Source organism: Desmodus rotundus, chromosome 2, assembly GCF_022682495.2.
Source record: "Desmodus rotundus isolate HL8 chromosome 2, HLdesRot8A.1, whole genome shotgun sequence".
In the NCBI taxonomy this organism is placed as follows: domain Eukaryota; kingdom Metazoa; phylum Chordata; class Mammalia; order Chiroptera; family Phyllostomidae; genus Desmodus; species Desmodus rotundus.
In genome coordinates, this window is record NC_071388.1 from 182927085 (window position 1) to 182953448 (window position 26364).

Below are 26364 nucleotides of genomic sequence, written 5' to 3' on the forward strand. Positions count from 1 at the left end.
TCTCAGTTACTCCTTTTTTAACCTTGGATCATTTGCTCTGGGGGAAGCCAGCTGCTATGTTGTGAGCAGCGCTATGGAGCCCATGTTGTAAAGAAGTGAAACCTTGCCAACTACCATGTGAATGAAGTTGAAAATAGTTCCTCCGGGCGAATCAGGCTTTGCTATGACGGCAGCTTTAGTTGACATCTTCATTATTGGCTCACGAGAAATTGTGAGCCAGGACCACACATCTAAGCTGCTTTTGAATTCCTGACCCTAAAAAACTGTAAGATAATAATTGTTGTTTAAGCTCTTAATTTAATTAGTTTAATTTGTTTGCAGGAATAGAGTATTAATATATCCATTTCAAGAAGACTAAAAGAACAAACCCAAGGAAAGTAAAGGAAATGTATGAGTTTTTTCCTCTAATGTGAAAATCCTTAAATTTATCATGTTTATTTTTCAGTTATTGTAGGAAATATATAAGAAAGTTGACATAATGAGGAATATGTTTAATATTGATAAATCATATAACATTTTGGGGTAAATGGCATAAACACAATCTGTATCTAGATATAATTTTGAGAATCTGGAAGATTGAGAGTAAATTAATAGCCCTTTTCTCTGCAAATCTTTCTAGTAGTCATGGTTGGTATCATTAGGAAATTATAATGTTTATTAGAGAAATTAATCAAAATACTGGATCTAGGAAATACTGATCAGTAGCTTACAATATCACAAAAGAGAAAACCAGATATATACCTTTTGAAGGACCTATATAACAATACCTATGTACTATTTTTTGTGAAAAGAACCTAAATCTTATAGTCCCTAGATCTACTAATTCATAGGAAATACAGAAGGCTGAGGAACATACTAAGTGACGTAAGGATATATAGTCAGCAAAATCCCTAATATAGAAATACCACACCACAAATGATGTAGTGTCTTCAACACATAGTTTAGGGCGAAAAAAGAAATGTAATAGCTTTAAAAAGACTTAAAGGATATACCAACCAATTATCATTTATGGACTTTATTTGGGACCTGATCTTATCAAAGGCATTTATAAGTGAATCAGGAAAGTGTGAACACTGATATTAAGGAACTGCTGATTTTTTTTTAGATGTGATAATATTGTCATATGTTAAAAGATACCTTTTAGGGATATATATTGAAATACCTGTGGATGAAATGATATGATATCCCAATTGAGGGTAGGGATATATGTGAAAGAAGATTGATTATGCATGATTTGATCATTATTAGAACTGAGTCATTATACCATTCTCTCTAATTTTATGTATGTTTTAAATTTTATCATTAATAAAATGCTTTTAGAAAGAGTAGAAATCAGTGGATTAATGAACATATGGGAAGGATCAACCAAATAAAAAGTTGGTTCTTTGATAAAACTAATGAAATTGAGTCAGGAAGATAAGGTGGTTATATTTATTTTGGAAAGCTCATATATGTCCACCCCTTCTAATGCCACCCACAAGGCATATTTCATCTCAAATATAATATATTATTTAAAATCTCATTTAACTCTGCTTAATAAGGGCATCTGAAACTTGATTAATCACAGCCATCTTTTCTTTTTTAAAACTTTCAAATCAGCCCTGGCTCGTGTGGCTCACAGGATGGTCTACCTGTGAACCAAAGGGTCGCTGGTTCAATTCCCAGTCAGGGCACATGCCTGGGTTGAGGGCCAGGTCCACAGTAGGAGGTGCTTGAGAGGCAACCATACATGATGTTTCTTTCCCTCTGTTTTTCTCTCCCTTCCCCTCTCTAAAAATAAATTTAAAAAATCTTTATTTTTAAATATATTTTATTGATTATGCCATTACAGTTCTCCCATTTTTCTCCCTTTATTCCCCTGTACCCTACCTCCCACCTGCATTTCCCCCCCTTAGTTCATGTCCATGCGACATACATATAAGTTCTTTGGCTTCTTCATTTCTCATACAATTCTTAATCTCCCCTTGTCTACTTTGGACCTACCATTTATGCTTCTTATTCCCTGTACCTTTTCTCCGGTTCTCTCCCCTCCACCTTCCCACTAACCCTTGATGTGATCTCCATTTCTGTGATTCTGTTCTTGTTCTAGTTTGGTTGGTTTTTGTTTTTTTAGGTTTGATTGTTGATAGTTTTGAGTTTGTTGTCATTTTATTGTTCATATTTTTGATCATCTTCTTTTTCTTAGATAAGTCCCTTTAATATTTTATATAATAGGGGCTTGTGATGACGAACTCCTTGAACTTGACCTTATCTGGGAAGCACTTTATCTGCCCTTCCATTCTAAATGATAGCTTTGCTGGATAGAGTAATCTTGGTTGTAGGTCCTTGCCTTTTATGACTTTGAATACTTCTTTCCTGCCCCTTCTTGCCTACAAGGTTTCTTTTGAGAAATCAGCTGATAGTCTTATGGACACTCCTTGTAGAAAACTCTCTACTTTGCTCTTGCTGCTTTTAAGATTCTCTCCTTATCTTTAATCTTGGATAATATAATTATGCTGTGCCTTAGTGAGTGCTTCCTTGGGTCCAACTTCTTTGGGACTCTCTGAGCTTTCTAGACTTCTCGGAAGTCTGTTTCCTTTGTGAGATTAGGGAAGTTCTCCTGCATTATTTTTTCAAATAAGTTTTCAATTTCTTGCTCTTCCTCTTCTCCTCTGGCACCCCTATGATTCCAAGGTTGGAACGTTTAAAGTTGTCCTGGAGGTTCCTAAGCCTCTCCTCAGTTTTTTGAATTCTTTCTTCTTCATTCTGTTCTGGTTGAATGTTTATTTCTTCCTTCTGCTCCAAATCATTGATGTGAGTCCCAGTTTCCTTCTTGTCACTGTTGGTTCCCTGTGCATATTCCTTTATTTCACTTTTCATAGCCTTCACTTTTTCCTCTATTTTGTGACCATACTCAACCTTTTCTGTGAGCATCCTGATTACCAGTGTTTTGAACTGTGCATCTGATAGGTTGGGTGTCTCTTCGTTGCTTAGTTATATTTTTTTCTGAAGCTTTGATCTGTTCTTTCATTTGGGCCATATTTTTTTTTGTCTTGGTGCACCTGTTACATTGTAAGGAGTGGAGCCTTAGATTTGCCAGGGCAGGGCAACCCACATGGCTGTGTTGTGGCGCTTTATGTGGAGAGGGGTCTGAGAGGGAACAGTGCCACTTGCTCAGCTCTCGGCTTTCAGTCACTTCCACCGCTACCCACAATCAAACTGGGACCTCTGGTGCTGAATCCTGTGTGGGTGGGTTTGTGTATGTTCTAGGACCCTGTGCGTCTCTCTAGTGTACTCTCCTGTGGGGCTGGGAATTTCTTAGGCTGCCGCAACACTCACAGGTTTTTTCAGTCATGTTTTGAAGCTTTATTCCTGCACTGGAACCCTGCACTGGAACCTCTCTCTTCCCACTTGTTCCTCCTGGTGTATCTGCACACAAATATGGGAACACCTAGTCCTCCTGCCACTGCCTTGTCGTGAGTCCTCTCTGCCCCAGCTGCCCATCTCTGCCCCTCCTAACAGTCTTCTGGATGAATGTGTCATCTTTAACTCCTTGGTTGTTGAACTTCCATACAGTTTGATTTTCTGTCACTTCTGGTTGTTTTTTGTTTTTAAATTTGTTGTTGTCCTCCATTTGGTAGTGTGAGGAGAGAAAGTATATCTACTTACGCCTCCATCTTGGCCGGAAGTCTCAGGAGTCTAAATAAATAAAACCTTTAAAGGAGAATTTTTTTCAAATCATGTATTCTAATCCAAATGAACAGTGTGCCTCAGTACTTGCTTAGAAAATGCTGGCTTCTCTAATCTTATACATAATTCTATGTATCTGTCCCGCTCTTTCTGTCATTTCTGCAGTGGAACAATACCAAATATTGTACATTTTTGAACATATATTGTCTCTCTGTCTGGAATTCCTCTCTTCTCTCCTCCCTCCTTGAGGATATCCACTTATAATCTATGAAAACTTTTGAGTGCTTCTGCTACTCAATTACCTCCTACCTTGACAGAGTCAATAACTCCCTTCTTTGTATTGTTTTAAAACTGGTAACACTATTTTATTTCTCATGCTGTTTTGCATTTATTTGTTTATGCCTCTTAAAAACTTATTGTTCAATTGTGGTTATGGACCTACAATATTATATTAATTTAGGTGTACAGCATAGTGATTAGACATTTATATAAATGATCAATCTGATAAGTCTAATGCTCATATGTCACCATTCATAGTCATTGCAATGTTATTGACTATACTCCTGATGCTATACTTTACACTCCTGTGAAGACTTTAATAACTGGCTCTTGGAAGTAATGCTGAAGTGAACATAGGGGGAGCATGGGGTGCATATATCCTTTTGAATTAGTGTTTTGGATTTCTTCAGATAATTGCTGAGGAGTGGAATCGCTCACAGTCATGTGGTAGTTCTATTTTTAAATTTTGAGGAACCTCCATACTGTCTTCCATAGTGGCTACACCAAGTTACAATCTTATGTCTATCTTTTCTATGGAAAAAAAAAGGGCGTTGTGAGGCAAGGTTATGTGTGTGTTTTTTTAAATTTTAAGGTATAACTGACATAAGATTGTTTTATTTGTCCTCATATCCAGAGAGTCTGGCACTGTCCTTTGCATATACTTCTTAAATGTTTTTTTTAAAGTAACCAGGTTCTCTCAGAAAAACTTGAGGGCTAGCCTTAAAGACTAATCACCATTAATAATAATTTCTATGGGGGGCATTTAATCTTTATTTGGTAGAATGTTAGAAAATACATTATGAATACAGGGTAGGGCAAAAGTTGGTTTACAGTTGTATGTGAAAGTTTATTTTTGTATTATTATTTATTCATTATTAAATTATTTTCCATATAAACAACTACAAAGCTATTTTGCCCTACTCTGTATAACTCACTTAAATGAACTTTTAAAATCCAACTCATATGTAAGTTGGGAGCTGCCCAACTTATGGTTGAAATATGTATATTTTGTAAAAGTTCATAGTTCTAAAACTTGAAGGAATACGAGAACCCAAATATTGTGAAGAGGAAGTAAGGTGTTTCCCCTATTCTTACCTGTAACTACCTTTAAGAACTAGGTGAAATTGTATGGATTCCTTAATCCCATTACCTGCTAAAGCCTCCCTGCAGGGGAATGGATGTTACGAGAAGATAAAAACCTCTTGTGTTTTAATATAATTTAAATAATCCCATTTGACCAGTGGTCACTGTATTGGACAGCACATCTCCAAGTGTTGGATTTAATTTTATGGTAATGGGGAGTCATGGCAGGTATTTGAACAGGAGAGATGACATAATTGCATTTTAATTTAACAAATCCCATTAGTAGCTATGTATAGGTGGGAGAAATTGAAGCTACTGAGACCAGTAGGAAGCTACATAACAGCTCAAATGACAGAGTATATTTATCTTATACAATGGCAGATGATTGGATGAATATTTGAGTGCAAAATCAATAAAGTTGATTTTGTAATTTCATAATTGCTTATTTTATTACATTGGACCGTGACCAATTTAATAACAAAGTCTGTATCTTAATAATGGTAGCCAACATGTTTTGAGCATTTGCTAAATGTCGGGCCTTAAATTTATTATTTATATTGTGTAGTGCTCTCAGCCCTATGAGGTAGGAAATATTATCTTCATTTTACAGATGAAAAACAGAGTGGCAGAGATAGTAAATGCAAAAAGATTTGAAAAGAAAAGAATACTTGGGGTCATGTGGCAAACGGGATCATGAAATATTTAAATGTGTTTATGTATAGCATGGAACATTTTGTTTTGTGGGAGCTTCCTAATTTTGGCACATAGTAGGTTATAAAAATAATACTAGTTAATATTTATTGAGCATATACTGTGTGTTAGGCGTTATGTTCTAAGTCTTTGACATATTTCAGGTGACTTAATTTTCACCAGAGCCCTGTAAAGAAAGGGACTACCATTATCCTCATTCTTACAGAAGAAGAAACTGATGTGCAGCCAGTCATAGGGTGACTTGTTCAAGAAAGTGACAGAGCAGGGATTTAGGGCCCACATAATTTGGCCCCAGTGCTCCTGCAGTACTTACTAAATTCATGTGTTGTGTTAATTAACTTTGTACACTTGTGGAGATAGATCATCCTGTGGTGTTTTCAATATACTAAACAACTCTTAATCGTGAAAGTGACCAAGCTTGAGATTCACTTAATGTTTCTGGGTGTGTGCAGATCTTCCTTTTTATGCCTTTGGCAGTAAAGTATAGATCCTTAAAGGCTTTACTCAGGCTGTGTGGAATGTGGATGATTTTTGTGTTAAATTGTTTTTGGCTTCAAATTTATTGATTCTGATTAAATTTTCCTCTTTTTGCCCACTGAACTCCATTTTGTTCCTGTTCATGGTTCACAGACAGGTTAGTGCATTGGGAAGAGTACAGTAGGATTCATATATCCTTTCAGTTAAAACCAGTACTATTGATTATTAACTACGTGACTGTGGACAAGTTGCATATCCTTAGAACTTCCCTATTCTGACTTTTAAAATGGGGGAGAGGAAACCTCTGGATAGTTGTAAGAAATAAATTGGATGACATATATACATATATGTATATGTACTTTAATGTTTGCTCTAGTACTTAGCATATGGCAGATGCTCAAAAAACTAACTGCTTTACTTCTCACTAAATGAAACATTTACAAATTTAAGTACCATTTCTTTCCTTATAGTTGCTCAACTTCCTAGGAGAACCCTGTACTTGTTAAACACTTGGTAGTTCTCACCTTTAGACTTTGAACCGGATACTGTAGAGTTCCTAAATAAACTATGAGGGAGAAAAGCATTAATTCTTTATGGCATTATGAGACTATTTTGTTTCTAACTTTTACTAAGAGAGGCTCCTCTGCTTTATTAAAAAGGAACAACGATAAGGAAAATTCCAGCTACTTGTATTTATGGAGCCCTATCTTGAGTGGATAAATGAATGAATGAATGAATGAACGAATGAAGGACATGCTAGCTGGAAATGAAAAACAAGTAATGAAATCCTTGAGAAAATTTCTCATGAGTTCTTTTTCTGAAATGTTTCCATCTTATTTCTCAGTGATGGTGTAGATAGTGGCAATTTTTGATCTGATTTTGGAACAGAATATTAATAGAAAAACAAATACACAAAAGGTCAGCAGTCTGCATATTCTGAGAACATTCTTTTAGGAATTCAGATTTGTAGAGTAATGCTTTTATTTTAGGGAAATAACTAATGACTAAGTAACTGACTCCTGACTATCATTTTGAAATTGAATAACGAAATGTTCAGGAGGTGAAGGAAACAAATTTGAACATCATTTTTAATGATGTAGTTATATTTAAATAGACATTTTTCTGATGAATATTTTTTCAAATCAGCTTTGAGATGTAACTTACCGCAAATGCACAGATTATAAGTGTCAAATTTGATGAGTTTTGATACAAGCACACATTAATGTAGCTACTACCCTAATCAAAAAAATAGAAAATTTCTGTCACCGAGGAAAGTACCCTTCTTTGTGCCTCTTTTTAGTGTTCTGAAAGACAGCCAGTGGTCTAATTTCTGTAACCCTGCTCTAGAACTTTTTTTTTAAAGATTTTATTTATTTATTTTTTGAGAGAGGGAGGGAGGGAAAAGGAGAGGGAGAGAGACGATGTGTGGTTGCCTCTCATGTGGCCCCCACTAGGGACCCAGCCTGCAACCCAGGCATGTGCCCTGACTGGGAATTGAACCAGAGACCCTTTGGTTTGCAGCCCGTGCTCAATCCACTGAGCTACATACACCAGCCAGGCTAGAACTTTGTATAAATGAAATTATACAGTGTATCTACTTGAATGCCTGTCATTTTTTTGCTGAACATACTTTTAAAATTTTTTTGTTTTATCAATAGTTCATTCATTATTAGGGAATAGCATTCCACTGTGTGAATATAGCACAGTTTTTTTCACTTAACCTGTTGATGGATTTGTGGTTTGTTTATAGATTTGGGCTATTAAAAATAATTCTATGACCATTTTTTAGAACACTATGAATATTTTATTTTTTTCTTACTGAATTTACTGGGGTAATGTTGGTTAATAAAATTATATAGGTTTCAGGTATATAGGTCTATAATAAAACACCTGTATACTGTATTTTGTGTTCAACACTCCAAATCTTCCATCTCCTACCACTTATCCCCTACCTACCCTCTTCTACCTCCTCCCACCCCCATTTCTCTGTGGTAATCATCATACTGTTGTCTGTGTCTTCAGTTTTTTTTTTTTCCTTAATCCCTTCACCTTATTCACCTATCCCATAACCCTCCTTGCCTCTGACAGCTGTCAGTCTTGTCTTTATGAGTCTGTTTATGTTTTCTTTGTTATTTTATTTTGTTCATTAGATTCTATATATGAGTGAAATCATATGGTCTTGTCTTTTTCTCTGACTGGCTTATTTCACTTAGCATAAAGTCCATCCATGCTGTCCCAAGTGGTAAGATTTCCTTCTTTTTTTTACTGTTGAATAGTATTCCATTGTGTAAATGTATCACAGCTTTTTAATCCTCTCATCTACTGATGGACACTTGGGCTGCTTCCAAATCTTGGCTATTGTAAATATGCTGCAGTGAACATAGGGGTGCATGTATCCTTTCAAATCAGAATTTTGTGATTCTTTGGATATATTCCCAGACGTGGAATCATTGTGTTTTAGCAATTCCATTTTTAATTTTTTGAGGTAACTGCATACTGCTTTCCACAAAGGCTGCACCAATCTGCATTCCCACCAACAATGTGAAAGGGTTCCCTTTCTCTACATCCTCCTCAGTGCTTGCTGTTGATTGTTGATGATGGCCATTCTGACAGGTGTGAGGTGATAGCTCATTGTGGTTTTAATTTGCATTTCTCTAATGAATAAGGACATCTTTTCATATGTCTATTGGCCATCTCTGTGTCCTCTTTAGAGCAGTGTCTTTTTGGGTCCTTTGCCCATTTTTTAACTGGATTCTTTTTTTCGTGTTGAGTTGTATGGTTTTTTTTTTTTTTACAAATTTTGGATATTAACCACTTATCAGATGTATTAGTGAACATGTTCTCCCATTCAGTGGGTTGTCTTTTTATTTTGTTGATGGTCTTCTTTGCTGTGCAAAAACTTTTTAGTTTGATGTAGTGCCATTTATTTATTTTTTCTTTTGTTTTCCTTGCCCCGGGCGATATAACGGAAAAAATATTGTTATGAGAAATGTCTGAGATTTTACTGCCTATGTTTTCTTCTAGGATTTTTATGGTTTCAAGTCTAACATTCCATGAACATTTTTGTACAAGTGTTTGTGGATATGTTTTCACTTCTCTCAGGAGAAAATGAATAGGCCATGTGGTAAATGTAAATGTCAAATTATTTTCCAAGTGATTATACTATTTTATACTCCCACCAGAAATGTGAGTTCCAGTAGCTCTACATCTTTACTTATACTTGATACGGTTAGTCTCTCTAATTTTAGCCATTCTAGTGGTTAATAAATGATGCTTTATTTGATTTCAGTTTGCATTTCTCCAAATAACTAATGATGTTGAGCATGCTTTTGTGAACTATTTAGCTGTTTAGCCCTTTTGTAAAGCGTTTTGAGTCTTTCGCCCATTTTTAAATTGAATTATTGGTTTGTAAATTCTTGATGTAAGTTCTTTGTCAGATATATGTACTGAGAATATTTTCAGCTGATATATGGCCTTTTAATTTTTTTCCAAGATTTTATTTATTTATTTTTAGAGGAGAAAGGAGGGAGGAAGAGAGGGACAAAAACATCAGTGTGTGGTTGCCTCTCGCACACCCCCTATTGGGGACCTGGCCCACAACCCAGTCATGTTCCCTGACTGGGAATCGAAATGGCAACTCTTTGGTTTGCAGTCCCACGCTCAATCCACTGAGCTGTACCAGCCAGGGTGGCCTTTTAATTTTCTTAAAGATGTCTTTTGATGAGTAAAAGTTTTTTTTTTTATTTTGATTAAAACCATTACAATTTTTTTCTTCTTTTTTTATGGTTTGTGATTTTGTGTCCCAGATAAAAAATGTTTTGTCTACCCCAAGGTTATAAAAGTATTCTCTTATATTTTGTTTTAGGTGATTTTAGTTTTCATTTTTATGTTTAGGGTAATGATACATTTTCAATTTGATTTTACTTGTGTATTTTATGTTTCTCATTAATTCATTTAACAAGTATTTATTGAGTACCAGGTGAGTGCTAGGCACTATTTTTAGGTACTTGGTATCCATTAGTAAGCAAAAAGAGGTTACTCACGGTGAGCCCTAGATAGCTCCTATACTGTGAAACCTACATTTTAGGGGAAATGACAGACAAATTAATAAATAAGTAAATTATAGAGTATGTTAGAAGGTGAGAAAGAAACATGAAGCGGGGCAACAGAATGGGGCAAGGTAAAGGTGAGTAAGAAGGTTTGCAGTTTGCCCTGGCTGGTGTGGCTCAGTGGATTGAGCGCAGACCTGTGAACCAAAGGGTCGCTGGTGCGATTCCCAGTCAGGGTACATGCCTGGGTTGTGGGCCAGGTCCCCAGTGGGGGGTGTGCGAGAGGCAACCACACATTGATGTTTCTCTCCCTATCTTTCTCCCTTCCTTCCCCTCTCCAAAAATAAAAAAATAAAATCTTTTAAAATTTTTAAAAAAAGGTTTGCAATTTTAAGAAAGGGTGGTAAAATTGGTTTCATTGAAAATGTCATTTAAAGAGTGACTTGAGGAAAATGAGGGAGTTAGCCATTCAGCTACATGAGGGAAAAGTGTTCTGGGAAGAAAAAACAACCATTACAAAGGCCTTACTTAAGGTGAGGGCACGGCTGGCCTGTCCCTGTAACAGCCAGCAAGCCAGTGCAGTATAGGGCAATAATGGATAAGGTTTCAGAGGGAGAGGAGGGCAAATTTTTAAGAGTCTTATGGGATATTAAGACTGTAACTCTTTGTGTGAGTGATACAAAAAACCATTTGAAGGTTCGCTATACAGTAGAACCTTCATTCTTAAACTTAATTTGTTCTAGAAAACTGTTGGAGAACCGATTTGTTCAAAAACAGAATCTCCTTTGTTTGCCACATGAAAGATGCATGACTGATCAGACAGGTATAAGCATGAAAGGATTGTCAGGTAGAGAATTGAGACCTGAAGTTTGTTAGACAACTGAGACATTAAAAAAAAATTATTTATTTTAGAGAGAGGGGAAGGGAGGGAGAAACAGGGAGAGAAACATCCATCAATTGCCTCTTGTACGCACCCCAACCAAGACTCATCCAGCAACCCAGGGATGTGCCTGGACTCGGAATCCAACCAGCAACCTTTAGCCTTGTGGGATGAAGCCTAACCAACTGAGCCACACCAGTCAGGGCAACTGAGCGTTTTTGTTTGTTTGTTTGGTTGTTTTTTTTTAATGAACAATCTGGTCAAGAACCAAATCGTTCGAGAATGGAGGTTTGACTGTACTTAGAACATATGTCTTCCCGAGTATCACTTCGAGATTTCGTTTTATTTCTTTAAAAAAAAAATTTTATTTATTTAGAGAGAATAGAGCAAGAAAGGGACAGAGATATTGATGTGTGAGAGATACATTGATTGGTTGCCTCTCGCACACTCCCTACTGGGGACCTGGCCTGCAACCCAGATGTACACCCTGACTGGGAATCGAACCGGCACCCCTTCAGTTCCCAGGCTGGCACTCAGTCCACTGAGCCACACTGGCCAGGGCTCATTTCTTCTTTAGATTTATCCAGTTATATTTGCTTAATAGGAGTAAAAACTCCCCCCCCTCACAGATAGCCTTAATACTCAAATGTTTTTCTTATTTCAGAAAGATCCAGATTACCTGAAGTTATGGTTGGACAATTTTGTTTCCAGCTATGAACAATTCTTAGATGTTGACTTTGAAAAGCTGCCTACCAGGTATGTAGAAACACTTAATAATCTTACCATTGGGTGAGTTTGTTAATTTTTGGCACAGAGACTTACTGGTGACATATACAAGGAGAGCAGTTATGTGACACACATGATACTCTATATTATATAACCCCACTCTCATGATAGATACTGCTAAATGATCACAGCAGTCTTTTTTTCTTTTTGCTGATACTAGACTTGGCTTCTAGAAGCCCCTTTTCCATTTTGGTCAGCCCCTGGCAACTGGGTGTCCTGCAGTTCACTTCAAGTCTGACATGACACTACCTGGAGTTAGTGCCAGAACCTGCAACTTAAGGGCAAAGTACTGCATTAGACAACTTTTACTTCAAATACTGTTTGCAAGTCTTAGGAGCTTTGCACACTTCTTACCAATTAGCTGTAAATTTGGGAGTTCTCACAAATTCCTCAGGTTCAGCAATTTGCTAGAACAACTCACAGAACTCACTGAAAGCACTGTACTTGTGGTTATGGTTTTATCATAAAGGATTCATGTAGGACAGGGCCTGGAAAGGTTTTGATGCAGGGCTTCCATACTCCAGCCCTATGGAGTCAGGGCATGTTGCTCTCCCTAAACATCAATGTGTTCAAATAAGGCAACTCTGAGCTTTGGGTGTCCAGAGTTTTATTGGGTCCTATTACCTCATTGACCATATGGTTGAACTCAGTCACCAGGTTCTCTCTCCCAGAAAGTAGGGGGGGAGGAGGGTCTTTCGGATGAGGCCAGCTTCACGCAGAACTGTCTAAGGGCCCATCGTGAGCCACTTAATTTGCATAAAATTTCTTTATTATACCACAGGCATTTAAGTTGAAACTTACATCTCTTCCTGGCCATAGAGTAGGGCCTTAGAAGAACATCTGAGAGGAGGTGAAGTATTTATGTTTCTAAAAGCTAGATTTGAACATCAATAAATGGGAAATGCAAATCTTACGGCCAAGTGCAAGTACAAATCTTTTCTCCCATTCTTCTTCCTACCACCATTTCCCAACTCTCACCATTCCCAGGTCTACTTCTCAGAACAAGTTGTATCTCAAGCCATCTTGAAGATCTGCTACTTGTAAGTCAGGTGACAGAGGTCAGGTTGGCTGGGTTAAAAAGCTGGAGAAATGAGTAGACACTTCAGCTACAAAAGAAACCCCATGTAGAGAGCATGTGTTGACAGGGGAAGGGACAAATGGGTGGTGTTCGATGATGAGAGAGAATATCTGGAGAATTAGAAATCTTCAAGGAGGAAAGCATTTGCAGTTTGGGGATGGAGGTAGGCAGTAAGAGGATAGGCACAGATGGGTCGTATCTTGAGAATCAAGTAGGAGGCCAGATTGTGAAGTGCCAGGTGTACACTGTTAATGGACTTCGATTTTTTTTGTTATGGAAGTCTCTACTAAAGAATTTCCTGCCCAAGAGTGTCATAATCAAGTTGTTTTTAAAGTTGCTTTGGTGACATTTGGAGGTTGGATTGAAAAGGGTTGAGACTGAAGGCAAGAAGCCCAGATAAGAGGTGATTGTAATAATTCAGAGAAAGAACTTAGTAGAGCTTTTAACCAAAGCCTTGAACTGAAGAAAGGATGTGGTTATGCTCCAAAAGCAGTAGTGCTTCTTTATTTATAAATACAGTTTCAGAGTTCTTCTTCATTAGATTATGAGTATTTGTAACAGGTTTATACAGTATTAAGTCTTTAACTCAAAATAAGATTATATGTTATTGATTTTCTACTCATAAAGTATTGTTGTAGTTTGTTTTTAGAAGTGCTTCTTAAATAATTTACAGCTCATTTCAAATCATGATGAGCCTAAGAGATTTTTATGGAGTTAAGATGTGGGCCTTTGAATAGTTGGGATTTTCTAAGTGGCACTTGTTACCATCTTTACATTATTAATGTCTCTTTTGGGGGGGTATCATTTCTAAAAACATTATGTAAACATATATTGCCACTACTATATTAAAAGTAAGTGAAAGCATGCCAGGAGCATTGTTTTATTTGTGATTTTGTTGGCTTATTTAAAATTGTATTTCATATCTTTGTCAGAAAACTGATAAATTTAGATTTTACTAGTAGTAAACTTAAAATTTTTCAAGTGAATGCTATGTCCAAGATGTGTGAAATTAATTTAGTCAGCCTTAAAAATAAGAAAATCTCATATAATGATTTAAAGTAGACTGAATTTATGGAATTTACAAGTTAGAGAATTCATAATACAAGGCAAGGATTGCTTTTACCAGAATTTAAAGCCTTGAAATTTAAGCTGGACTTCTTTCTGTGATAGGTTGAGACAACAGTTATCATATCTTTACTACTGACATTCAGTAGCCAAACAGAAGAGTGAAACAGGTTTCTAGAACAGATTTGGGAAATTTCAGCAAAAAGTAGCATAGAATTTTGGGCAATAAAGTCCTAGAGGTGGGAAAATGCTTCTACATTCTTAAATCCTCATCATATTAAGAACATGGCTAAAAATTTTAACTTTGCCTATACATCATGTTCTAACCAAGGCCTAGTTTTATAATGAGATTAGGAAAAAAAAATCAAGCATAGTTTTCTCTTTTAAAAGCTATTTCTTTTTCTGTCTAGTAAGATAAGCGTGTGCAGATAGAGAATGGGACACCTGAAGATGAAAGGAACTAATCCTTTAAGTAACTAGGATTGAATATTAAACATGATGTTGTCTTTCTTGTTTATGTTTTTGGAAAAGTGAGGAGGAATAGTTCAGCTTAATTTTGAAAATAAGTTATGTTTAAATCTTTATTATTTTGAAGTTACTCTGGTTATTCTGATCACCTCTATTTTAGCTTTCAGGCAAGAAAAAAGTATATATAAAAATGAGGCTTTTCTGGTACCATCTATAAATAAGAATGAAAGATTCCACAGCTACAAGCGAAGCAATGCCGAGACTTATTGTTATTTTTTTTAACCTTGGTTTCAAACCTTATTCCCAGGCTTTTTCAGCTTAATTAGCTGTAAAAAATGATTTGTGTAGAAGCAAAAATTTAAAAGAGCTGCAGTGTCCAAGGGGCTAGGGCTTAAAAATATTAGAGATCTAGATTTTATCAGATCCATAAACAAAATTTGTAAAAGCAGTCATAATATACAATAGCAGCTCTGAGTAACTTCTTCAAGTTTATCTTCACAAGTTGACTCAATTCAGTTTGCTTTATTCTTGGAAGCCTCATCAAAATTCTCCACAAGATCTGGAACTTCATCATCATCCTCTCTTGTAGGAAGTAGTGCTTTTTCATCCACAGATTGTTTGGGCAGAGCTTCAGTGAGTCTCCTTAAACTAGTCAGACTGTCTGCACCAAGTTGATTTAAGATGCTGGGTAGCATTGCTGTCAGCGGCTTTGTCTCAGCGTGGCCTGTAATGGTGAAAGTGTTCGCTGCCAGAGATGCCTGAACTTCAGGGTTGTTAAAGTGGATCACTGTTCCTTGGTTTGTGAACATATATACCTCCTCAATACCAGAGATACTGTTTACCCCTAACTTCACTAAAATGATACATGTATCTTCGTAACATGGTTATAGAATTTGACAATCTTGGTAATGTGCCCTGTGATTTATTTTCTGTGTAATTTAATTAAAGTCAGGTGTTTATTTTATAAAACACTTTACATTGCACTGTGATTCAAAAAGAGGCTAATAATAAGTATCATATATTTTTATGTGACTACTAGTAATATGCTTTAAATTTTTCTGTCCACAGTGATCAGAGTAGCCTTTTACTTGGTATAAGAATAGTAATACTTTATACTAAGCATTATTGGCAGATAGACAATTATAAGGTATAATTGTTATTTAACAGTAGGAGTTTTTTTAGTGTGCTCCTTTGAGATTGGGCATTTTTCTGAATAGAGATAGGGAAAAAAGCGACTTATGAAAAGATTCTTAGGCTTTAGTGATGGTACAAAATATTGAAAATATATTACATGTTTTGGAGTTTTTTACATATTTCAAAGTTGAAAATGCACATTGACTTTCTGGTTTCAGAGCCCTGTGAAATAAGGCAGATGACACTATAGTTTTATAGACTAGGGAACTTTAGAGATTAAATGAAGTGCTTCATGTTTCAGAGGTGGAACTTAGTATGCAGGTCTTATGACTTAGAATCTAGGGATTTTTTATTTTAAGAGACACACAGAGGAGCCAGTCACACCTCGTGTTGGCTTTTGCCCTTGAAGAACAATATAGTCTTCTTAAAATTTTTTAAAAAAATTTATTTATTTTTTAGAGAGGTAGGAAGGGAGAAAGAGAGAAGCCTTGATTTGCTATTCCACCCATTCATGCATTCATTGGTTGGTGCCTGACCAGTGATGGAACCCACAACCTTCATGTATCAGGACAGATCTCTAATCAGCTGAGCTACCTGGCCAGGGCTAACAATATCATCTTCTTATACAGAAACCAGTTGTCAAAAATATTGAAATACTACTTAAAAAACATCTACTGATGCTTATACTTGAGGTTCTACATTCACCTCTTTTATCTTTTTGCTTTTCTTTTGCTGATTATCTTCTCTCCCTCTTCTGATCACATGGCTTGGGTAACCTGTAGGTAGGTGAATATTGTTTAGTATAGGTACTTCATTTCTATTTGCTTGTTATTATTTTTTTTAGAAATGGTATGCACACACAGATATATTACATTTCTAAATAGAAAATGAACTAATTTATGTTCTAAACATTTTCTCTAAAAATAGCAAAATTTAAAATATAAAAAGCCTCTCTGTCTTTTTCTCTTTCAGTAAGCCTCCTCTGAAGTAAGACTAACCTCTCTTAAAATCTTATAAAGTGTCACTTGTCATATGGTGGTGTCTTGCAGAGAAGAAGGCACAGAATATCTGGAATAAAAGAGCTGCTTTAGGATTTGAGCTGAATATGCAATTCCTCTAACGTGTGAAATGTTTTCTTCCTATATGTAAACACACTTCTTATTTTGTTCCCCTTATGTTGTAGGGTAGATGATGTGCCTCCAGGAATATCTCTGCTTCCTGACAATATTCTGCAGGTTCTGAGGATCCAGCTACTACACTGTGTTCAGAAAATGGCAGATGGGTTAGAGGAACAACAGCAAGCCTTATCAGTTTTGCTTGTCAAATTCTTCATTATTCTTTGCAGGTATCTGGTACAAATAAACTAGTTATTTGTTTTAAGTAAATATTACCAAAATGGTAATGCATTTATTGATTGTTATTGGTATTTTTTTCCATACAGAGTGTTAAAGAATGAGTGCACCTTTTGCAATAGGCTTGTTTTTTGTCATTATATTGGAAAGCCTTTTAGTTACTATACCTAGTTACAGAGAAATTCAGCCAAGATTTTTAAAAAATTGCTTTAGAGTAAAGACAGTGACAGGAGTTTTCCTAACCAAGAGTTTATTGCACTGCTGTTTTCTGTGTGGTACTCACCTATAGACATATATTCATTTTTAGTACTGTGCGTTATCATTTTTGAAATGCGTTGTTCTACTATTTTATTTTACAACTGTTCTGAGAAAGTATAATTGTTCTATAGCTTATATTTTCCAGATTTATAAATAATTAGGTCTGTGGTACTTAAATTTTGATATGCCTAAGTAGCAACTGGGAAACTTAATAGAAATATGGAGCTTGAACCTTACTGAATTTCTGATATAAGAGCGTTCAGGCATTTTGATTTTTCACAAATTCCAAGTTAACCTGCATATCAGAATTTAAGAACTGTTGAGTTGGGCCATCACATATCTCTTAAAAATCTGTTTTTTTATTTTTATTTTTAAATATTTACTGTTTATGCTATTATAGTTGTCCCAACTTTCCCCCTTTGCCCCCCTCCACCCAACCTGCCCCCCACTTCCATAGTCAATCACCATACTGTTGTCCATGTCCATGGGTCCTTCATATGTTCTTTGAATACTCCCTTCACCTTTCAATCAGTCCCCTCCTCTCCCCTCCCGTCTTAGAGCTGTCAGTCTGTTCCATGGTTGTATGTCTCTGGTTCTGTTTTCACCATTAGTTTATTTTGTTAGATTCCTCTTATAAGTGAGATCATACGGTATTTATCTTTCACCGACTGGCTTATTTCACTTAGCATAATAGTCTCCAGTTCCATCCATGCTGTCGCAAAAGGTAGGAATTACTTCTTTCTTTCTGCTGTGTAGTCATTGTGTAAATGTACCACAGGTTTTTTTTATTCTACTACAGTTGTCCCAGTTTTTCCCTGTTTGTCCTCCTTTGCCCAGCCCACCCCCCACTTCCACAGTCAGTCCCCACATCTTGTCCGTGTCCATGGGTCATTCATACATGTTCTTTGATCCCTTCCCCTTCTTTCCACCATTTTCTCTTCCTCCTGCCACTCTGGCTGCTGTCAGTCTGTTTCATGTTTCCATGTTTCTGGTTCTATTTTGCTCTATTAGCAAAATAGAGCAAATCTATTAGATTCCTTTTATAGGTGAGATCATACAATGTTTGTCTTTCACTGCCTGGCTTATTTCACTTAGCATAGTAGTTTCCAGTTCCATCCACACTGTCACAAATGGTAGGAATTTCTTCTATCCTTTTGCTGCATAGTATTCCATTGTGTTGATGTACCACAGGGTTTTATACACTCATCTACTGATGGGCACTTAGGCTGTTTCCAAATCTTGGCTATTGTAAATAGTGCTGCTCTGAATATAAGGGTGCACATGTTCTTTTGAATTGGTGTTTTGGGATTCTTAGGATATATTTCCAGGAGTGGAATCACTGGGTCAAGAGGCAGTTCCATTTTCAGTTTTTTGAGGAAATTCCATCCTGTTATCCACAGTCGCTGCACTATTCTGCATTCCCACCAATAGTGCACTAGAATTCTCTCTTCTCCACATCCTTGCCAGCACTTACTGTTTGTTGCTATATTAATGATGGCCGTTTTGGGAGGTATGAGGTGGTATCTCATTGTGGTTTTAATTTGCATCTCTCTGATGACTAGTCATGTCGAGCATCCTTTCATATGTCTTTGGGCCCTCTTGTATGTCTTCTTTGGAGAAGTGTCTGTTGATGTCCTTCACCCATTTTTTAATTGGATTGTTTGCCTTCCTGGTGTTGAGTTGTATAAACTCTTCAAATATTTTGGAGATTAAACCCTCGTCCAATGTGTCATTGGCAAATACGTTCTCTCATGCGGTTCCCTTTTTATTTTGATGATGGTTTCTTTAGCTATGCAGAAGCTTTTTAATTTGGTGTAGTCCCATTTCTTTATATTTTCTTTATTCTCCCTGCTCTAGGGGATGTATTTGCAAAAATATTGCTGTGTGAGATTCCTGAAGTTTTACCACCTATATTTTCCCCTAGGATTTTTATGGTATCACGACTTAGATTTAAGTCTTTTATCCATTTTGAGTTTATTCTGGTGTATGGTGTAAGATGGTGGTCTGGTTTAATTTTTTGGCATGTACCAGTCCAGTTCTCCCAAAACCATTTATTGAAGAGACTTTGTTCCATTGTATTATGCTCTTGCCTTCTTTGTCAAATATCAGTTGACCATAAAGACATTTATTTCTACGCTCTCTATTCTGTTCTATTGACCTGTGTGTCTGTTCTTAAAAATCTGTTTGAAGGCATTTCCTGTTGTATATACTATTTATTTCATAAATATTTTATAGTAATTAGTAGACAAATAGAAACTTAATTTACGTATTATTTACCTTTTACTTAATTGTTCCTTGCTTTTGATTGCAGGGATCATAGAAAGGTTAAGCAAAAATTGTTAAAACATTTCTCCCCTAATTTAGACTCTCTAAGAACCTTAGGCATGTTTCTGAATTTGTGCTTTTTTTTTTTGTCTTTAAAATTTAAAATAATAATACAAAAATTATAAGGATTGAGGGAGAAGAATTTACTCAGGTGGTAATGCACATGTTGGCCGCTGTGATAGTGGATTTGCTATATTTTCTCCTGTTAACTGCATAGTACAGTTATTGAATTAAAAAATCCTGTACATAAGTAACTTTTAAATCTAATATATTTAGCTCGTGGTAATAGAGGGGAAGCACTGGATATTTCAACACATTTTTTGGTTGATTTTTTTTTTTGGTAGGAGATAATCTCTGATGATAAATTTAATGTTCAATAGCTGGTAGTCACTGACACTTGGTGATACTAAAGAAAGTAGACTGGTTTTTCATCAGTTTTATTATTGTCTTTAAATTCACTACAGAAATTCACTAATTGCCTGAATTCAGGGCAAACTGCTTTAAGTTTCTTACCCTTGGTATGGAACTATTTTTTACTGAAGTATAACATGCATAAAGTGGTCAGATCACAAAGGTACAGCTAAATAAATAATAAATTGAAAACACTCATCATCACTCAAGATCACGAAATAGGACATTATTGGTACCCCAGAAGCCCATTCTGTGCCCTCTCTTAATACTACCCCTCACCACTCTCCAAAGTTAACTATTATTCTGACGTTTAATACTATCAATTAATTTTGTCTGATTTTTAACTTTATATAAAAGGAATTGATTAAATAGTTTTGATTAAATTCTTTTATGTCTGGCTTTTTCCTCTTTTTTTTCTTTTTTACTTTTTTGGTTTTTGCTTAACCTTTTCTGTATTGTTTATTTTGATTTTCAGACTTGTGTTGCTTTCTGAACTGAATAGTTATTTTTGACTGAGTGCTTTGTATTGCTTTAGAAAAATTGTAGAGATAATTTCAGGCCTAAGATGATACTACCTCTCTTCAGAGATGACTTATTTTAGCTTTTGGAACACTCAGATCCCCCAGTACAGTCAGTGATTGAGATTTGTACTTCAGTCTCTATGAATGCTGATCCATTTTCTTTTCACCCTTCCTGAGTATTGTTTTGGGATCTCAAACCAAAGCCTTAGAAAGTATCTTTTTTGGGTTCCGGATTCCAGTTTTTATCCCCTTTCAGCACTGTGGGACTCTGAAAATCACTCATCACATTTTTGTTGTTTCATCTACTTCTGTCTGAAAAGGCAGAAATCATGAGGACAAAAATAGACCTAAATACAGTGTCTTATCTTTATGGGTTAACTTTTCCATCATCTTGGCATTGCAATTTTTCACTGCCTTGTTATTTTTTTGATACCTTTAAGTCTTTTTAAAAAAAATGTTTTGTCCATCTTGTTTTTAGAGGGAAGATAGGTCCCACTCTCCCATTATTGAAGTGTTGCAGAGGTTTTTCTCCCTCACCAGATGCTTGTGGCATTTCAATAAAGAAATAAGTCATATTTCTTTATGACTTATTTTTTCTCCTTATATAGTTTTTCACTTTTTTTATTGAGGTAAAATACACGTAACATAAAACTTAACAATCCTAACCATTTTTCAGTGTTCTTAAATACATACAAGTTGTTATGCAACTATTACCACTAAACATACTCATAATCTTTTTCATCTTGAAGAACAGAAACTCTATACCCATTAAACAATGATTCTCTATTCTCCCCTTGCCCAGTCCCTAGCAACTAACATTCCACTTTCTGTCTCTATGATTTTGACCTATAGGTGAAATCATATAGTATTTGTCTTTTGGATACTGGCTTATTTAACTTAGTATAATGTTCTCAAGGTTCATCCATGTCGTAGCATATTATAGAATGTCCTTTCTTTTAAAAGCCAATTAACATTCCACTGTATGTATATTCCACATTTTGCTTGTCCATTTGTTCTTGGATGGCATTTGGGTTGCTTCCATGTTTTAGGTATTATGAATAATGCTACTATGAACAGGGTCTTTAACCCTGCTTTTCATTCTTTTGGTTATATATTCAGAAGTGGAATTGCTGGATCATGTGATAATTCTAGTTTTATTTTTTGAGGAACTGCTATACTGTTTTCCATAGTGGTGGCTGCACCATTTTACATTCCCATCAGCAATGCACAGCGGTTACAATTTCTTCACATTTTTGTTGTTTTCTGTTGTTTGGTTAATAGCCATTCTAATGGATATGAGGTGGTATATCATTGTAGTTTTGATTTGCATTTCCCTAATGATTAATGATGTTTAGTGACCTGTTATAATCATATATTTTCTTTGGAGAAATGTGTGTTTAAGCCTTTTGCCCAGTTTTGAATTGGGTTATTTTTCAGTGTTTTAGGAGTTTCTTTATATATTCTGGATATCAGACATATGATTTGCAAATATTTTTTCCCATTCTGTGGGTTGCCTATTTGATAGTGTCTTTTGATGCACAAAAATTTAAAATTTTCATGAAGTCCAGTTTGTCTTTTTTGTTGTTGTTGTTTCCTATACCTCTGGTGTTACATCCAAGATATCATTACCAAGTCTAATGTCATAAAGCTTTCATCCTGTTTTCTTCTAAGACTTTTATTGTTTTAGGTCTTACACTTAGGTCCTTGATCCATTTGGAATTAGTTTTTGTATAAGGTGTAAAATAAGGGTATGACTTCATTCTTTGCATTTGAATATCCAGTTTTTCCAGCACCATTTTTGTAAAGACTGCCTTTCCCCATTGAATGATCTTGTCACCCTTGTCAAAAATTCTTTGACCACATAAGTGAGCATTTACTTCTAGGCTCTCTGTTCTACACCATTGGTCTACATGTCTGTCTTATATGCTAGTACCATAGTGTTTTGATTATTGTTGCTTTGTACTAAGATAAAATCAGGAAGTGTGAGACCGCCATTTGGTTGTTTTTTATTTTTATTTTTTCAGGATTACTTTGGCTGTTTGGGGTCCCGTGGGATTCCTTATAAATTTTAGGATGGATTTTTTTTTTCTGTTTCTGCAAAGAACATCATTGGGATTTTGATTGGGATTGCATTGAATCTGTAGATCACTTTCATTAATATTGACATGTTAATAATAGTAAGTCTTCCAATCATGAACAATACATTTTTATTTATTTATGTTTTCTTTAATTTCTTTTAGCAGTGTTTTTTGGTTTTCATTGTACAAGTCTTTTACTACTTTGGTTATTCCTAAGTATTTAATTCCTTTTGATGATAATGTAAATGGATTTCTTTTCATGATTTCCTTTTCAGATTATTCCTTGTGTTATACGAATGCAATTAACTTTTATGTGTTGACTTTATATCCTACTACTTTGCTGAACTCATTTACTAGTTCCTTTGTTTTGTTTTTTAAAAAAATTATGTTTTATTGATTATGCTATTACAGTTGTCCTGATTACACCTACTAGTTCTAATAATTTTTTTGGGTGTGTGTGTGGAATTTTTAGAGTTTTCTACTTATAGTATGATTATGTAATTTGCAGACAGATAATTTTACTTCTTCCTTTCCAATTCAGATGCTTTTTATTCCTTCCTTCCCTCCCTTCCTTCCTTTTTTGGGGGGGGGGGGCCTAATTGTTTTGGCTAGAACTACCCTACTGGGGAAGTTCTATGTTGAATAGAACTATGTTGAATAGAAGTGGTAAAAGTAACCATCCTTGCCTTGTTCCTGTTCTTAGAGGAAAAACTTTCAGTCTTCACCATTGAGTATGATGTTTGCTGTGAATTTTTTGTATATGGTTTTTATTATGTCGAGATCATTTCCATGCTGACCCTTTAAATTCCCTGGAATTTACTTCAGCAGAGGGAGGGGGACTTGGCACCAACAGTAGGGATAGGTGCAACAACAATGGCTGCCCCGCCTCTTTGTTTGAACCTCAGTGATAAAAAGCAGCAATCAATGAAAGAGCACAAACCACTATGTTTGGAGGATAAGGTCCTTTTTGCCCATGCTGGTTCTTTTAAGTTGTTAGCAGATTGTTCCAGGAATGTCTGCATAGCTGCCTCTGTCATGGCTGTGTTGGGGGCTGGGTAATTACTACCTCTGCTGTTAGCTAAAGGTGACCAAAATTAACCAACATTAACTGCAATTTACTGTCCAAGTCTTCCTCTGATTGTTATGAACCTTGAGTAGACTCTAGAGTTCCAAATAGCTACAGCAGACCAATTCTACAAGTGCAGTTGTTTTCTAGATGTGGAGACAGATTCCTGTTGCTTTCTACTCCACCATTTTCCCAGAATCCTCTGCATGGTTTTTGAATTGTACCTCTCCTTTATTCTGTTTTCTCAAAGATGTCATGCCAATCTGACTTCTTATATTAAGAAATCTATTCAGTTTTTTCTGATTTTTTAGCATATACTGGATTTTAAGATACAAGATATTTTTCAATGTCACAATGTCTCAGAACAGAAAATTAAGCGTTTTTTTATTATACCAAGAAAAAGAGTGGTGATGTTACATATAGGAAATGTTAGCATTTTCTGTGTCTTACCTCAGTCTTTAAAAATGGAATAAAAATGAGGGTCATATATTAATTAATACCAAGCATTATCAACCTACTGCCTTATTTTTTTTATTTTTCAAACTGTATTTTATTGATTGTACTGTTACAGTTGTCCCAATTTTTCCCCCTTTGTTCCTCTCCATATGGTACCCCTATTCCCTCCAGCAGTCCTCCCCTTAGTCCATGTCCATGGCTCATGCATGTAAGTTCTTTGGCTACTCCATTTCCTATACTGTTCTTACCATCCATCCCCCTGTCAATTTTGTACTTACCAATTTGTACTTCTTAATCCCTAAACCCTTTTCCTCATTCTTCCCCTTTTCCCCTCCAACTGATAACCCTCCAAATGATCTCCATATCTATGATTCTGTTCCTATTCGTGTTTGCTTAGTTTGTTTTTTAGATACAGTTTTTGATAGTTGTGAATTTATTGCCATTTTCATGTTCATAGTTTTGATCTTCTTTTTCTTAGGTAAGTCCCTTTACATTTCCTATAATACTGGCTTGGTGATGATGAACTCCTTTACTTCTGCCTTGCCTGGGAATCACTTTATTTGCCCTTCCATTCTAAATGATAGCTTTGCTGGATAGAGTAATCTAGTTTTGTAGGTCCTTGCTTTTCATCACTTTGAATACTTCTTGCCAGTCCCTTCTTGCCTGCAAAATTTCTTTTGAGAAATCAGCTGACAGTATTTTAGGAACTCCTTTGTAGGTAACTCTGCTTTTCTCTTGCTGCTGTTAAGATTCTCTCTTTAATTAACTTTTGGCATTTTAATTTTGATGTGTTTTGGTGTGGTCCTCTTTGGGTCCATCTTCTTTGGGACTCTCCATGCTTCCTGGACTTACTTGTCTATTTCCTTCACCAAATTTGGGAAGTTTTCTTTCATTGTTTTTTCAGATAAGTTTTCAATTTCTTCCTCTTCCTCCTCTTCTTCTGGCACCCTTATGATTTGAATTGTTGATATGTTTGAAGATGTACCAGAGGGTCCTTAAGCCTATCCTCATTTTCTGAATTCTTTTTTCTTCTTGCTGTTCTGATGAATGTTTTTTTCTTCCTTATGTTCCAAGTCGTTGATTTGATTCTTGGCTTCGTCCCTTCCACTGTTGGTTCCCTGTAGATTCTTCACTATTTCACTTAACATAACCTTCATTTTTGCCTGGGTCCTTTATATGCCGTTGAAGTACCCAATGAGTTCCTTGAGCATCCTGATAACCAGTGTTTTGAACTCTGCATCTGCTAGGTTGCTTATCTCCATTTTGTTTAGGTCTTTTTCTGGAGTTTTGTTCTGCTCTTTCATTTGGGCCATATTTCTTTGTCTCCTCATTTTGTCAGCCTCCCTGTATTTGTTTCTGTGTATTAGGTAGAGCTACTTTGACTCCCTGACTTAGTAGCATGGCCTATTATAGAAAAGCTCACCTGTAAGTTGTGTGGGATGGAGCCTTAGGTAATTGCCAGGGTGGGGCAACTTGTGTCACTGCTCTGTGGCTCTGTGTGGGAGAAGGCTCAGAGAGGAGACAGTGCTGCTGCCTGGTCTCTGGAGTTTTGCCTGGGAGGAATCTGTCTCCCAGCACGCACCCTGTTGCCAGTCACTTCAGTTACTCCCCGAATTCCACTGGTTCCCTTCCAGCTGTTGCCCTGGTGCTGAATCCCTGAGGGGTGAGTCTGTAAGTCCTAAATCCATTGCTTGCTCTTTTTGAGGAGTCTCCTGATAATCCCGCCATTTCTTCTGCCACCCCAAACCCCACTGGTTTTTATAGCCAGAAGTAATGGGGACTTATCTTCCTGGTGCTAGAAGCCTGGGTTGGGTGGTCTGGTCTGGGGCTGGGATCCCTCACACTTGACGTGTCCCTTAGAATTTTTATTTACCACCTGTGGTTGTGGTATCGCCTGTTCTGCATCTTGCACCTTTCTGTGCCACTCTGTGTCTCCATGACTCTCCACCTCTCTTGTGCCTCTCCATGGCTCTCCACCTCTCTGCATCTCTTCGCCTACCTCTGCTCCTCCTGCCTCTCTGGATGAATGTGGTTTCTTTAACTTCTTGGTTGTTGGACTTCCATACAGCTTGATTTTCTGATGTTTCTGGATGATATTTGTTTTGTAGTCTAGTTGTAATTTTTGCTGTAGTTGTGTGAGGAGGTGAGGCTTGTTTACCTATGCCTCCATCTTGACCGGAAGTCTTGACTCAGTGCGTTAAACAAGAAATGTACTATT

The 26364-nt window shown here is 36.2% G+C and overlaps 1 protein-coding gene and 1 pseudogene across 8 annotated transcripts in view; one reads left to right on the forward strand and one right to left on the reverse strand.

The window, feature by feature from the left end:
- Positions 1-26364, forward strand: part of NBEAL1 (neurobeachin like 1) — a 159208-nt gene that overhangs the window by 13890 nt on the left and 118954 nt on the right. For all 7 annotated transcript variants that reach the window (XM_045197990.3, XM_071220689.1, XM_024563678.3 and 4 more), the window contains exons 3-4: positions 11813-11904; positions 16863-17024. In XM_045197990.3, the coding sequence (XP_045053925.2) occupies positions 11813-11904; positions 16863-17024 (254 nt within the window). The remainder of the gene's footprint in view (positions 1-11812; positions 11905-16862; positions 17025-26364) is intronic.
- Positions 14618-15455, reverse strand: LOC112307625 (transcription factor BTF3 pseudogene; annotated as a pseudogene). Its single transcript, XR_011650840.1, has one exon. The product of XR_011650840.1 is annotated as a transcription factor BTF3 pseudogene (transcript).